This window comes from Meles meles, chromosome 11 (assembly GCF_922984935.1).
Source record: "Meles meles chromosome 11, mMelMel3.1 paternal haplotype, whole genome shotgun sequence".
Lineage (NCBI taxonomy): Eukaryota > Metazoa > Chordata > Mammalia > Carnivora > Mustelidae > Meles > Meles meles.
The window spans coordinates 68,850,633-68,867,102 of NC_060076.1; the positions used below are offsets into that span (position 1 = coordinate 68,850,633).

A 16,470-nucleotide genomic window follows, 5' to 3' on the forward strand; every position below is an offset into this window, starting at 1 on the left:
CTTACTGATTTAATTCCCTATTTCAGCTTTTTAATATTATGAGTCTTTGAAAATGAGCATACTTTGTCCAATTTTCTGGTTATTCTTTAGCACATATCCCTAGAAATAGCACCATTAGTTCTAAGAGCCCACATATTCCAGTACACATTGCCAGATTTTTCTCTAAAGTTTGGACTAACATTGAATGAGAGTTACTCTCAATAAATGGACATTATCACTATATTGACATTTACCAACCCAACCTGATGATGTTAAAACCTCATTTTATATGTATTTGCATGTAATTTCCTGTTAATTGAGAATATTGTTATGTTTACTGACTTTTTTTTTTTTTTTTAAAGATTTATTTTTTTGACAGATAGAGATTACAAGTAGGCAGAGAGGCAGGCAGAGAGAGAGAGAGGAGTAAGCAGGCTCCCAGACAAGCAGAGAGCCCGATGCGGGGCTCGATCCCAGGACCCTGGGATCATGACCTGAGCCGAAGGCAGAGGCTTTAACCCGCTGAGCCACCCAGGCGCCCCATGTTTACTGACTTTATTCATCATTCTTAATTGTGAGGATTTCCTCTTCAAGCCCTTTGACTATTTTTCTATTATTTCTTTTTCTAATGAGTTGTTTATCTTTTTCTTAGTGGTTTAAAAAGCTCTTTATACATCAAATATATTTACCAGAATTGGGCTGAGGACAGAAATCCAAATATAAATGATCATAAGCAAAGGGGAAATTTTGGGCAAACGTAACTACAATGCAGGAGGTACATCATTGTGATGGTTTCAGGAGAGATGGGCCGCAGAAAATGGAATAGCACCAGGACTTTCTCTGCATTTGTCTGCCTTACCTTGATTTTCTTCTGCACATTATCTTAATTCTTTTTATTTCTTGTTATTATAAACAATGCTGCACGAAGAGCTTGGTTCATAATTTATACACCTGGCCAACAATTTTTGCAGGAAAAGTTTCAAGAAACTCAACTGTAGAGTCATAAAAAAAATTTTTTTGAATGTTAATAGATATTGCCAGATTGCCAAGAAGGCTGTATTCTTCCAAGTGTTCTATGGCTTGCCTCTTTTCCAAATAGCTCATCAACATGAAATAATTTTAATGTTTTTATCTTTGCCATTTTGGAGTCTTAACTGTATTCTTAACCTACCTATACCTCCGTCCCCAGTTTGTAAGGTGGGGCTGATAATAGCATCTACTCATTTTTATGACTATCAAGTCAGTTAATACATCAAAGAACTCAGAGCAGTGTCTGACACATTGTAAACACTCTATTTGCAGTGATTATTTTCCTTGACATTATGTGGCTCCATGTCTATCATTCTTACTACTTTTTCAGTTATGATAATTATTACGGGCCTTTCATTTAGCAAAGTTAAAAAATTATACCTTTTAACATTTTGTTCTGTTTTCTTCTTTAGTAGGAGCAAGTATATATATGTTGGTTCTTTACTATTTTTTTTAATAATTATCATCTTCTATGCAATCCTAAAGCCTTTGTTCTTTTTCCCCCCAATATAGCCTATTGTCTTATCCCTTCTTTTTCACAGAACCTACATTTTATTTTCTCTCAGCGCATGGAGAACTTTTTTAAGATTTTTTTTATTAAGCTTTTAATTTTAATTCCCATATTGTTAATGTAGAGTGTACAATATAGTGATTCAACAACTACTGAGAGTATGGAGAATTTTGATTATAAAATTGCCTTGTTTTCTTGAGTAATTTGTCCATAAACTAAGCATTTAAAAAATTATTATGACAAATTGCAAACAAAAGTAGATTGCAAAAAATGTGGAGGTAAGAATATAATTTAAAAATTGAAGAAAAGGTAGAAAAATATCATAAATTTCAATGAAACAGTTACACGATTGTCAACTGTGGTTCCATGTTTTGTCTTAGAATATCCTTAACCTAGATTTTACTTGTTTTATACTTTTCCTCCAATGTGTTTTTGTCCTATGTTGTGACATCTATTTAGCATACTGAATCCTTTCCATTATCATTAATCGTTCAGTATTGAGTTACCTCCAGACCCAGACCCAGTTCTGGTTGCCCAAGAACAGTGTGAATAGATTTTTCTTGACTTTTCCCTGAAAAATCAAGATTTTCCCTGGAAATTATTTTTTTCCATCTTAGGTAAAGTTTCTGTTAATATCTTTTTTAAAAAATTTTATTTATTTAAATAATCTCTGTGCCCAAACTGGGGCTTGAACACACGACCCTGAGATCAAGAGTCACATGGTATTCTGACTGAACCAGCCAGGTGCCCCGATGTCTGAGACACATATGAAAATGTTCATGGATTATAAAGGCAAAGCTCAGTGGATTTCTATCAGTTACACACACGTAGCATTCAGATCAAGTAAACAAAATATTACCAGAGCTGTGGAATTCTCATGTTCCAGTATGGACCCCTCCCAAGGTAAACACTATCCTGACTCCTAACCTTATAGATTGTTTGCTTATATTTGAGTGTTACATACATTGTAACATGAAGTACAGAATCTTTTGCTGAAGAGTATTCCATTGTGAAATGAAAAAGCACAACTTATCCTTTATACTGTAGGTGGGCATTGGGTTTGTTTGACTCCTCATTCTTTTAGGACGCTGAAGTTGTTTTCAGTCTGTTGCTGTTACAAAGTTGTTGCCGTGAATAACCTCAGTTATGTTTCATTGGCATCTATGGAAATGTTTTTCAAATGTAAGAATAGATATTTAGGAGTAGGAATCCTAGGTTCAGAGAATATATGCATTTGTAGTTTTCCCTTACCTTGCCCTACTGCTAGAAGATTCTTTACTTCTGAAGTCCATTCTTCTCTTGGCTGCTTGAAGTCCATCAGTCAACTGGTAGTTCTCTCAAGAAGGACTCATGGGAACAATATTTCCTGAGTTCTTGCAAGATCAGAATTTTTTCTTGAGCTTTTATTCTTTCTTTTTTTTCTTTTTCTTTAAGGATTTTATTTATTTATGTGACAGAGAGAGAGAGATCACAAGTAGGCAGAGGCAGGCAGAGAGAGAGGAGGGAAGCAGGCTCCCTGCTGAGCAGAGAGCCCAATGTGAGGCTTGATCCCAGGATCCTGAGATCGTGACCTGAGCTGAAGGCAGAGGCTTAACCCACCTGAGCCACCCAGGAACCCCCAAGCTTTTATTCTTTCAAACATAGCTTGAATAAATCGAAAAATCCTTGGCTCAAACTTTGTTTTGCTTTTTTGTGTTTTTGTCTGACTGTTGCTATAGATAAAACTAAGGCTTCTTTTCTTTTTTTCCTGATACTCAATTACTTTACTAGAATATGTTTTAGTGCTAGCCATTCTGATATATCGATACACAGATTCAAATCCTTAATTCCAGGAAAATCTTCTTGCATCTTAATTTTAACTATTTTTCTATTCTATGATTTGGGTTTTTTTCTTATGGGGTAACCAGTTAAATATTTTGCATCTCCTTAGTCTATCTTTCATAACTATCATTTTCTCTCCAAATCATTTCTAACAGTTTTATTAACAAACAATTCACACACCATTCAATTGTTTCAAAGAGCACAGTTCAATAATTTTAAGTATATTCAGAGAGTTATGCAGCCATCACCCAATCAATTTTAGAATTTTTATCACCTACACCCCAAAAAAACCAGATTGATTAGCAGTCATTCCCCATTCCTGCATGCCCCCCAGCCTTAGGCTAGTTCCTGTTAATGTACTTCCTGTCTCTATGGATTTGCCTATTTTATAAATTTTATGTCAATGCAATCATACGATATGTGGCCTTTTGTGAATTGCTTATTTCACTTAGCCTAATTTTTCAAGGTTTATCATGCTATAGCAATATCAGAACTTCATTCCTTGTCCTCCATGAATAGCATTCATTTTATTTTATTTATTTTACTTTTAAAGATTTTATTTATTTATTTGACAGAGAGAGATCACAAGTAGCCAGAGAGGCCGGCAGAGAGAGAGAGAGAGAGAAGAGGAAGCAGGCTCCCTGCCAAGCAGACAGCCTGATGCGGGGCTCGATCCCAGGACCCTGAGATCATGACCTGAGCCAAAGACAGAAGCTTAACCCACTGAGCCACCCAGGCGCCCCTCATTCATTTTATTTTTTTAAGATTTTATTTATTTGACAGACAGAGAGCACAGGTAGGCAGAGTGGCAGGCAGAGGGAGAGGGAAAAGCAGCCTCTCTGCTGAGCAGGGAGCCTGATGCAGGGCTTGATCCCAAGACCCTGGGATCATGACCCAAACCAAAGGCAGATGCCTAACCAACTGAGCCACCCAGGTGCCCCATGCATCAGAAATTCTGAATAAAGTTCAGCGTGTGTGTGTGTGTGTGTGTGTGTGTGTGTGTGTGTGTGTGTGTAGTGAGGGGTTAAGTCAAGCTCTGTTAGGGAGAGGAAAGGGGAGAAAAATGTATTGTCCATTGGTCATGGGAAAAGGCAACCCTCTCTAGTGGGTGGCACCGCTGGAAGGCAGGGGTAATAGGTGCCCAGGAGGCAATAAGAGGTTTTAGATGAAACCAGTTAGAGAAATATTTTCCTTTGCAAGAAATAACAAAAGGAAAGTACAATTAAAAAAAACACACACACAATCAAGTCTTCTTTTAAGTGGTCAATGATAGATCTATCTATGGGGCCACTGTGCAAATGTAGGAAAGGGAGTCATCATGCTGCATTATATTGCTTTCTTTTTTTCCTTTGGTCGTATATATTGATACAGTGTACTTACTAGTGACCGTAATACATTTGGACATATGTATATCCAAGTAATAGGTAGGTACATATATCGATAGATATCCCAGAATGACTATATATTCAAATATATGTTAGTTTTTTCCTTCTTATCAAGCAAAATAGAAAAACCCAGAGTGAATAGAAATATATTCACATATAAATGTGTTCATTCTGGGTTTTTCTGTTTTGCTTTGGAAAGAGAAGAACCTCGTTGTTTTTACTTCACCCCAAACACCAAGAGTATTGTTAGTTCATCTCCGATCCTCATCCCAATTATTGCAGTTACCCATGTGGATATAGTGGTACCGAGGAAGATATTGTCCCTCACACATTCCCTTATCTCCAACAGAGGATTCACTGGAATAAATTAAACCAGGAATGTGAAGGATTGTGGAGTTTATCTGCTATTTATACTATGTAACAGTCCACTCAAACCTTAGTGTCTTGAAACATCTGTAATTCATTATTAGCCATAATTTTGGAGTTGGCTGGCGTAGCTGGGTGGCTGTTGTTCTCCATTTGGGATCGTCTGGAGTTGCTCAGGCAGCTGTAGCCATCTGGAGGCACAAATGGGGCTCGGTGATGCAAGAGGGCCTCGCACACATGTCTAGTGGCTGGTGCTGGCTCTCAGCTCCCCTTGGGGTTCCCAGAAGGATAGCTGGACCTCTTTGCATGGTGGCTAGGGATTCCAAGAGTGTGACGTGAAGCTGCAGAGCTTACTGCCTAGGCTCTGGCACTCAGAGCTTATACCTATATGCTGTTGGTCAAGGGCAACCATAAAGCCAGCCCAGGGTCACATGGGGGAGCAGACGGGGGCACCTGGTTGGCTCAGTTGGTTGAGCACTCAATTCTTGATTTTGGCTCAGGTCATGGTCTCAGGTTGCGGATCAAGCCCCACCTCAGGCTCCATGCTGAGTGGGGGGTCTGCTTGAGATTCTGTCTTCCTGTCCCTCAGCCCTCCCCCCACTCACTCTCTCGTTCTCTAAATAAATAAAATCTTTTTTAAAAATATGGAAACATCCTGGGGGCACCTGGGTGGCTCAGTGGGTTGAGCTTCTGCCTTCGGCTCAGGTCATGATCTCAGGGTCCTGGGATCAAGCCCCGCATCGGGCTCTCTGCTCAGCGGGGAGCCTGCTCCCCCACTCTGCCTGACTCTCTGCCTACTTGTGATCTGTCTGTCAAATAAATAAATAAAATCTTTTTTAAAAAAGTGGGAGCATCCTGAACTGCTCCCACTGATGAGATCAAATGTAAATATTCTGTAGACATCTCCAACTCCTCACAAAGAGATTTAACACAATTCCATCTGTAAACTGCATACTGGCATATCTGGCCCAAAGCAAATCGTTCTAAAATGTAAACTGTTATTTTTTTATTAGCCTCTTCCTCCTGAATAAAAAGCACTTTTCCTGGGTAAGAAATAAAAGAGTTTTTCTTTAGATAAACTGGAAGTTGACCAAAATATGTAAGACAAAAACATTAAACAACCCATATAGGATTCTTTTAATTAGTATTAAATGCCAGAACATATATGTCATATACGACTTTGAGGTGTTTCAGAGAAAATATTGGGTTGGCATGTGAGTCATTGGATGGACCTAGGGTAAGAAGAAAACTTAAAAATGGTATAAAATTTTAGCAAGTGTCCCACCTACAAAGTCCTGGACTGGTAAAAAGCATCACCCATGAGCGCCCACTCCTGCCTTGTACTTGGCTGGATTGTTCGTCTTTCACTCCGTCTGTCTCCTCTTCCACTGCTTTCTCAGGACTCCGAGGACGAAGTCCCCTCACGATGTTTCTTAGTGATGACACCAGTCCGGAGGAAGGCGGAGTGGAGTCTCCCGGGTGTTCGGTAGGTGCTTACAATTCTGCAGTACTCCACAGGGCAAACGATATTCAAAAATTGTGACAGTTTGAAAAAAAAAAAAATTGTAACAGTTTGAGCTACCGCCATACCCAGTGATGTGCTTGGGGGCCCAGGGAATTCGAACATTCCCCTTCATCGACTGACTGATGCTCTTTGGTCACAGTGGAATGCAGCATTTCCAGGGCAGGTACGTGTGAGAGCTAAGTTCTCACGATAACGGCCGTCCTTTGAAAAGGCCGTTCTCACACCTCCGCCCGCTTGGTATCTGTTGCTCTAGCGCAGAACGGCCTAGGAGTGAAGGGAAAGTGCCCTGGGCTGATGACCCAAATCTGGGTTCTCACTTTGATCTTTCTGGCCTTCCAGTTGATGGCCCAAGAACTTCCTTAGGAATAATGGAGTTGGTAGGCACGATGCTGGAGAAAATGAGATTTTATTCCTTCAGTGTAGGATTTTGGATAAGGAAGGTATTCCAAGGAATCTTTATTGTTTTCTCTGCCAACAACTATTCCCAAACATTCCTCCAAGTTAACTCTTTGCTTTGCTAAAATATCGCAATGAATAGGGACTCTTAGAGCTTTCTTTGCACTGCATTCCGGAACATTCTGAGCCCTCTGGACACCAGGATGAAGCTTTGATATCTGTATTATCTGGCTCTCTTTCTTCCTTAAAAGAAATGTAGCCTTAAAAAAAAAATGAAAAAGAAAAAGAAAGAAACGTAGACTTACTCCAAACAAAGGCTGTAAGCCTCCACAGATCTCTTTCTCTCTCTCCATGGCAGCTCATCGTACTTTACATTGGAAAGATCTTACAGACTTTCCAATCCAAGTCTAACAGGCCCATTTCATGGTTTAAGTGGTGCGTCTAATAATACCCCTTTCTGGGAATGACTATGAGATTTGACATTGCCACTCTTAACTCTGGTTCATTAGGCCGAGATAGCTTCCAAAGACAGATGCTTCTGTTTTCACGATTCCTTGGTATCCTTTTGTTCTAGGGTTTGTGAGTCTACCAATTACATTTTCATCCAGTCTCCTGACTTCCCGCCTTTTTCCCTCCCGCAGCTGCCAGAATTGTATGCTTTTGTTGAGGACTTTACTAAGGAAATCAAGAAATCAAATCTCCTAAAAACTCACGGTATTTCACCGAGTGAAGCACAGAAAATGATTAGTCAAAACCTGAATGTCATGTCAATTAGTGGAACCGACAACATGAGGGAAGAAGACCCCCAGCCTCTTTTCGTGTGCAAGGTGGTGAGAAGAGAGGAGGAAAAACCAGACTCTATGACTGAAGTCCTGTACCGAAGCTTGTTGACCCCCTCACTCTCTCCGGTGGAGAGACTCACCAGATCCCAGCAGAGGCTCTTCCAGCACGGGATTCCTGCTCCTGCACACACTTTTCCCTATGAGATTCTCATCAAACACTCCAAATCCTCATCACCGGTCCTCGTCCCCATAAAGGAGAAGACTCAGGGTGCCAACATACTAGGCATGCTGGGTATTTCCAGGATCAGGCCAGAAAGTTTTGTCTTTGCAGACAGAATTGCTAAGTACTTCTTAGTTGATCCAGGTAATCTAAACAGATGAGGCTATGTGGGGGGAAATTCGTGGAAATCTTATTGCAACATTTACTTAGGTTATGAGAGCTGAAATAGTGACCCATGGGAATCTTGCAGTCCTGGGGCTCGTGGCTGATGTGCCTGCCACCTACAGTGCCAATGGGAAGTAGAGAAAAGAGATTAGAACATTCCAGGGTCCAGGCTCAGGTACAGTCTCGCAAAGGAGTATTTTGGGTGTGGTACTTAAAGTCACTTTTATCATATTAGCTAGTTAAACTTGGACTCTAAGTCACCCATAACTATTATGAACTTAGCCAAATGTTAGTGAATAATGGCTTATTTTTCTTAAGTATCTTGGCTTTAGTGCAATTGAGAGGGGGTATTTTTAGATATTTTTTCAGGAACTCTTACCCTTTCATTATTGATACATCTCTGCAAACAACAAGAGGAAACTCCTCTCTTCATTTCTGACACTTTAATAGGAAGATGTTCTTTTTAAAAAAAACTATTTAGAAAAAGTTAAAAATATATAAAATATATGATGGTGAGTTTCAATGAGAAGGAGGTGTCTTATAAGGTCTTCATTTTCCTTAATTTGAGGGAGGTAATAATTTGTCATTCTATATAGCTGTAAAAAATAGATTAAGTCAATGATATGAAATATTTGAACCTTTCTAAAGTAGGTTCTTGACTCAAGATAAAACCATTTGCACAGCAAATATTTTGACAGCACCATTTTTATACTAAAGTAGTGGGAGAGTCGGAAGAACAAATTCAAAGACATAGACTGATTACTCTGCATATATATATATATATACACACATATATATATGTATATATATACGTGTATATATATATGTATATATATATACGTACATATATACGTGTATATATATATATATGTATATATGTATACCTGTATATATATACATATATACATATATATGTATATATATGTATGTATATATATGTGTGTGTGTGTGTGTGTATATATATATATATATATATTTTAATCTGCTCATATTTGGTCCAAGATGCCAGAACAGGCTTTGCTGTAACTCCCCACACTGATGTTTTGACGGAGTCTAATGCAGGTTTCAGATCCCTTTGATAGAGTCATACTTTGTATGTTCTAGAGCCCAGGCAGGAGTAGAAATCAGGGCAATTGTAGGAATGGCCTAGCTAATCCACAGAAGTGCATAAGGTAAAGTCTGGGACCAGAAAGGAAAAAGTATGGAAAATATTAGGAATTAATTAGTCCTGCCAAAGAGCCTATTGAAAAAGTGCTGAGGGCTTTGGATATCTGATAGGGATGTTTATGGTTTGTCATTGACAGGAGCCAAATTGTCCTTTATTCCCAATGTATGGCTTGTCTCCTTGCAACATAACTTCTAGAGGTCTCTCTTGTGGCCTTCCAGACTCTGCTGGGGTTACTTCTCTGTCTTCATGACCTCATTTCCTCAGATCGTATAGGCAGAATTTCAAGTACACACCCTGTCTATTCAAGGAATATGCGTGAAGCCAGGTGTAGGCATCCATATGGAGACCATCCAGTAATTTCTTAGGTTTAATTGGTATTGCAACAATTCATCTTTTACTCTCCTATATTGTCCAGTATTACTATCATTTTATCAGCCAGCCAGTCCCTAAAGTATTCTCAGCTGCGAGGACTTTAGGGGTCTTGGTATACCAAAGAATATTATAGTACATATCCTTACAAGCATCAAGCCCTGGGGAAGGAAAAGAGAACGGATGCTACCATTTTGTCCTTCTATCATATCAGCTCCTCTTGCTCCGGCTATATACTGTGGGACTGTGTAGGTTAGGAATGTGTTTGACCAAAAATGACAGAGAAACCAAATAAGGATGATTTTTCTTATGTACTTAGAAGTCTGGAGGTAGACAGACAAATGTTGGAGCAATGCTTTTGATATTGTCCAGGACCCAGGCTCCACCATCTTTTTGTGTACGGCTTCTGTCTCCATGGTCAAAAGATGCTTCCCTTCACCTCCAGGTACCACGGCCACGTTCCAGGCAGCAAAACGGGGCTAAGAAAAAGGGCCACATTGGCTACTTGTGTCCTCTTTTAATAGGGAAGCCAAACTTCCTCAGAACGCTCCTCCTCCGGGGCTTCTCCCTACATCTCATTGGTCAGAATTGTGTCCAAGAGCCACCCCTTACTGCCGGGTGGTGAATAGAGATCTTAGCTTTTCATCCTCTGTGGTGGAGGAAGACAGACAAGGATTGCAGTGGGTATGCGGTGAGCCAACTATAGTGTGTACCACAGATCATAACATAAAGTCTGTAGTAATCAAAATCATCAGCTCTGTGGGCTTCTCTTGTCAAATATATCCTTCTGTTCCTTCTAGAACCAGATCTTCCAATGCCAAGTCTGCTAAAATCTTGTCAAACTCCTGACACTTGGTAATTGCCCTTAGGGAGACACTGTTGACCACCAGTGTTCAACACCAACAGCTTGCTGCAGTATCTGTTCCTCTAGGGAAGGTATGAACGCAGGGGACAGTCCCTGGCCCTGGTCTCCTTACAGAATGTATACCAAAACTCGGGTCTTTCCAGGACAGGGATGGAGGCCTGATTGGTGCAGGGAACATATCTGGATCATAGCAGACCTGCTCAAGTATTACCATACAGGGAGAATGATAAGAGAGAATTAAACCAGCCCTCCTTCTTGTTCGCTGTATCCATCATTCACCTTCTGTTCCTCACACTCATCTCCTTGACTCTTGGGCCTCTGGTTTTACACTCAAGTCTCTACCTCAGACCTTGCTCTTTTTTTATTGTTCTTTTTTGGGGGGGAGGGTGGTTTACATTTTGGTTAGTCATTAAAGAAACTGAAAGGAAGGGAAAGGAAAATGACTGCCGAGTAAGAGAATATGCAGTGTATCTTGGCCTGACTTTCCATGGTTCGTTGGCTTCTTGAAGGGATTATAATTACTAGTGATGCCTCAAGTTGGTAGGTCCTGAAAAAGTAGCTAGCCACGGCCCTTTATATCCAGGGCTTAACCCAGCATCTTGGAAGAAATGACACTAACAACCTATGGACTTCTGATGAATCTTTGTCCTTGTTTTAAACACTCATCAGGATCCTTTTCTCCTCTCTCTTGATCTCATGATCTCCGTGCTCTGTAGATCTCTCCATCTGTCCATTATTAGGATCCAGGCACTGAAGGAGACTCCCCCACCTGCTAGTGTCTGCTCCAGCGCAGTGAGCCAGGCCCACCCAGCTCCCATTTGGGAGGAGCGCTTTAGACAGATGAACACCATAAGTGCCTGCTTCATTTATAAAGCTCTAGAAACGGTTTCTACCAAAAGGGAGAGACTCAAGTTCATCAAAGTTTCATTCTGTCCAAGAAGCATCTCTGAATAACTGAAGGTTAAATAACACCTTCATGTAATTCTTTGAAAATGTGATTCTTTGCAGAGAAACAATTCATGGATCTAAGGGATCTGGAATGGAGATACTACAAGGGGCTCGTGTCGTGGAAGCATGGTACTAAAGATCCATTCATAGACATAAAATACGACCGTGAGAAGAGATTTGTGGACAGCCAGCGGATGCCTGGTGTCATTTACCCCCCTGTAGTTTGTAGGTCTTTAGTCATTTACCCTCAGGTTGATTATCCCCCCAAAAATGCAGCTTCTTCTTAAATGAAATATGTTGTTTATTAAAATACTTTGGACATGGGTTTTGTTTTTGAACTTATATGTGAAAATAAAGAAGCAGATGGGACATAGGAACCGAGTCTATACAATATTGATGTAAAATCCCAAATTAAACCATTAATGTGGAGGACAAGATTCAGATTGATCTGCTTATATAAGACCAACCGGGTTTGGACCCATGAAGCCCATTGGGACCAGGGCTGAGGCAAATCTAGATCATGTGAAAAGTTAAGGACGCCTCTGAAGGAGAACTACCAAGCAAGAACAGCTCTTTAATATGTTCTACACACTTGAAGAAGTGTATTATCTTTAAAAAAGGTTGGTAAATTCGACAAATCAAAGAATGAATCCCTGAGGATGTAGAGATCAATCTGAGAACTTGAAAATAGTACGTTAACTGCTGAAAGACACGAGGAAGGAAGTAACATTTACAGAACAAGAACAGGAAGATTTGAAAAAAAAAATTGGAAATCTTGAAAGTGAAACATATAATTATTGGAAGTAAAAAATAATCATAATAACCATCAATAAATTATCTCAATGGGTACTGGATGTATATTAAGAGAGAGGATTAATTCTTTTTTTTTTAAAGATTTTATTTATTTATTTGACAGAGAGAGATCACAAGTAGGCAGAGAGGCAAGCAGAGAGAGTGAGAGGGAAGCAGGCTCCCTGCCGAGCAGAGAGCCCGATGCGGGACTCGATCCCAGGACCCTGAGATCATGACCTGAGCCGAAGGCAGTGGCCTAAACCACTGAGCCACCCAGGCGCCCCGAGAGAGGATTAATTCTGAAGGAAGGATCATGGGGGTAGAATGAGAAGTTTAGAAGAATATTCAGTGGAAGTTGCAAAAGAAACCAGGGTGTGAACGGCGATGTTTGAAAATGAAAGGACCGATAATTTTCCAGAAATGAAATGAATGAAAACTTGAATGGAAAAACCTCACTGAATGATTGGCAAGAAATTAAAAATAACTTTCTATCCAGAAACCCCATAGAGTAACTGCACCACAGTAAGGAAGAAAGGAAAAACAGCCTACGGAAGAGAGGTTGAGGGATTGCGTGGACAGAAGTGACAGATTCCGTTAACAATACACTCAAAATGCTGAGGGAAAACACTGGGCAGCCTGAAATTCACCAGCCAGCCAGATGCTCTTCAAAGAGCAGGGTTAAAATAAATACATTTTTTTAAAATGTAAAAGCCAACTTGTTTACCACCCATAATCTCTTACTGGAAAAACCACTAGGAAAGTATATACTTTAGCAAGAACCCAGGGGGAGTCCAAGATATAATGGTGAGCAAGTAAATGATCAATAATATATGTGTATGATTGTGTAGATACTAAAATATATTTCTGGAATCGTGTCCCCAATATTTTATTTAGAAAATTTGCTTCCATTTGGGGCACCTGGCTGTTTATTCAGAGAAGTAAGCAACCCTTGACTTTGGGGTTGTACGTTTGAGCCCCACAGTGGATATAGAGATTACCTAAAAATAAAATCTTTTTTTTTTTTTAAGATTTTATTATTTATTTATTTGACAGACAGAGATCACAAGTAGGCAGAGAGGCAGGCAGAGAGAGAGGAGGAAGCAGGCTCCCTGCTGAGCAGAGAGCCTGATGCGGGGCTCGATCCCACTGGGATCATGACCTGAGCTGAAGGAAGAGGCTTCAACCCACTGAGCCACCCAGGTGCCCCAAAATTAAATCTTTTTAAAAATTTTTTAAAATTTGTGCCTAGATGGCTCAGTCAGTTAAGCATCTGCCTTTGACTCAGGTCATGATCTCAGGGTCCTGGGATGGAGCCCGGTGTTGGGCTCCCTGCTCAGCAGGAGCTTCTACCTCTCCTCCTGCTCATGCTCTCTGTCTCTGTCTCTTATCTCTCTCAAATAAATAAATAAACCCTTAAAATAAAATAAATTCTAAAAAAAAACAAGAAAAATTTGCCTGCATTTAAGTCATTTATCTATAGTTTCTTTTTTTGGCACTATTTTTTAAAATCAGATCTTGCCTGGGCAACTGGGTGGCTCAGTTGATTAAGCAACTGCCTTCAACTCAGGTCATGATCCTGGAGTCCTGGGACTGAGTCCCACATCGGGCTCCCTGCTCAGCAGGGAGGTTGCTTCTCCCTTTTACCCTCCCCACTCATACTCTCTCTGTCTCTCTCTCTCTCATTCTCTCTCTCAAACAAATAAAATCTTCAAAAAAAATAAGATTTTTGCCTTCAGCATAGTGGATATCTTCAGGAGGTGAAAACTTTCTAGAAATGGGCATGAGGGGGGTTTCTAGGGTGTTCCATAGTATTCTGGTTTTTTTTTCTTTTTTTTCACCTTGTATTCTGTTTTTTCATGTGTGTGCCCAAGTGTGCTAAGCATGCAAAAATTCCCCCAGCTATGTACTTACAACTATGAAGTTTTCTTCATGCATCTTATAGGGTTTTTTTTTCTTTTAAGTTTTAAAGTTGTGTGACCTTCATAATATGAATTGGGAGGGTTCACCTTATGTGGGAGACTATAGCTACTTAAATATTGGAAATATTTATTCCTAAAATCCACCTAGAACTCAGCTATAAAACTATCTAGTCCTGACCTCTTTCTTCCCATTTTTACTATGAAAATATTTAAGCCATCATAAAAATAAATAAAACTGTGTAATAAACCTACACATACTCATCACTTAATTCGACACTTACTGAGATTTTTCCCACGCTTAGTTCATCTATTCCTTTTGTTATTGGGTCTCCTGTCAGCTGCAGTGTTTTGAAGATTTTATTTTTTTAAGTAATCTCTACACCCAATGTAGGACTTGAACTTACAACCCTGAGATCAAGAGTCTCAGCCTCTACCAACTGAGCCAGCCAGGCACCCTTGCTGAAGTATTTTATTTTTTAAAGAGGTTTATTCATTTATGGGGCGGGGGGGTGGGTAGAGAGGGTCAGAGGGAGAGAGAATCCTGAAGCAGACTCCCTGCTGAGCGTGGAGCCTGATGCAGGGCTAGATGGTGACCATGGGATCATGACCTGAGCCGAAATCAAGAGTCAGCTACTTCACTGATGAACCACCCTGACGCCTCCTTGCTGAAGTATTTTAAAGCAATTTCTTAGGCATCCTATCTAAGATACCGTCCTTATATGCTTTGGTGTGCATCTCAGAAAAAACTATGGACATTTTCTTTCATAACCATGAAGCCATCATTATATCAAGACAAATCAACAGCTATTCCTCAGTACCATTTATTTTCCCATATTCAAAATCCCCTTATTGTCTCAAAACTGTCTTTGTCTAGCAGGATCCAAGCAAAGTCTGAAGACTGCACTTGGTTTTTCAGTCTCATAAAATTCTTTTAAGCTAGAACAATTCTTCCTTTGTTTTGTTTTGGTTTTTGATTTTTTTGTTTTTTTCCCTGCAGTTGACTCACCAAGGACCTAGGTCCACTGGCCTGTAGATGTTCACACAATTAGATTGTATTCTCATGGTGTCATTTAACTTCTTCCATTATCCATATTTCTTGCAAATTGGATGTTTTCTAAAAGTTTGATTATCTTTCAGAGAATACTTTGTTAGGTGATGCTGTGTCCTTCAGATGGCGTCACAACAGAAGGTAAATAGTAATCTGGTTGTTGCTTTTTTAGTGATTATGGGATTGAGTAGTGGATTCAGGTGGTGAATTTAATGGCGTCCAGCCACTGAGGATGATGGTCGGCATCCTCCTCGAGGCTCCCGGTGATCTCTACCTCCTGGTAGTCACACCCTGTCTACTGCCCTCCCTTGAGTCTAGGCAGGACTCATGACTTGCTTCTCTGAATAGAATGTAGCAGAGATGCTGGGATGTCACTTCTAGATTAAGTTACAAAACAACTGGATTCTGTCTTGTAAGTCACAAAAATGTGGGTTATATCTTGGATTCCCTCTCTCCTGCGCTCCCTTACTAGCTTTTAGGGAAATCAGCTACCATCTTCTGATTTGCCTTGTGGAGAGGTCCGTTTGCAAGTAATGGGTGTATTTCTGGCCAACAGCCAGCTGAGCATCTGGGATCCGCCGCCCACAGCCACATGAGTGAGCCTGGGAACAGACCCTTCCCCTGTCAAGACTAGAGATGCCTGTGTCCCAGCTGACCACCTGCAACCTAGTGGGAGACCCAGAGCCAGGGGCACCCGATTAAGCTAGGCAGGGATTCCTGACCCCTAGAAATTGTGAAATAATGTTTGTTTTAGGCTGCTACATGTTGGGGTAATCTGTTATATAGCCATAAGTAACTCACACAGAGATCTTTGCTTGGATTAATTATTTTCATTGATGATTTTTAATTCTGTTGTTAATTGCACATTTATTAATCAGGAATCACTTGTAAAGAAAGCCTTTTCTTCATCAAGTAGGGCTGTTGAACGACACTGAAATACACATTTTTGTATATTATGTATAATATGTATATATACAAACAAGGAGGTTTACTTCTATAGTTTCCAATTTTCAGATTAAAGTGTCTATTTTTCTAGTTACCTTCAAGGGTCACCAAAAAAGTGTTTCTCTCTTTCTCTCTTTTTAAAGAATACTGTAGACTTACTGATGTTTGTTTTGTCCTTAATAAGCTTTTTATTTATTTATTTTTAATTTAAAAGATTTTATTTACATATTTATCTGA

General features: G+C 39.9%; 1 protein-coding gene across 1 annotated transcript; it reads left to right on the top strand.

Annotated features, from left to right (window-relative positions):
* The first annotated feature begins 6,499 nt into the window (after nucleotides 1-6,499).
* On the top strand, nucleotides 6,500-11,843 carry C11H9orf153 (chromosome 11 C9orf153 homolog). The gene is made up of 3 exons (XM_046023635.1): nucleotides 6,500-6,577; nucleotides 7,654-8,158; nucleotides 11,590-11,843. Exons 1-3 carry the CDS (start codon nucleotides 6,518-6,520, stop codon nucleotides 11,814-11,816), a joined length of 792 nt encoding a protein of 263 aa, XP_045879591.1. The 5' UTR covers nucleotides 6,500-6,517; the 3' UTR covers nucleotides 11,817-11,843.
* Nucleotides 11,844-16,470: the final 4,627 nt, after the last annotated feature.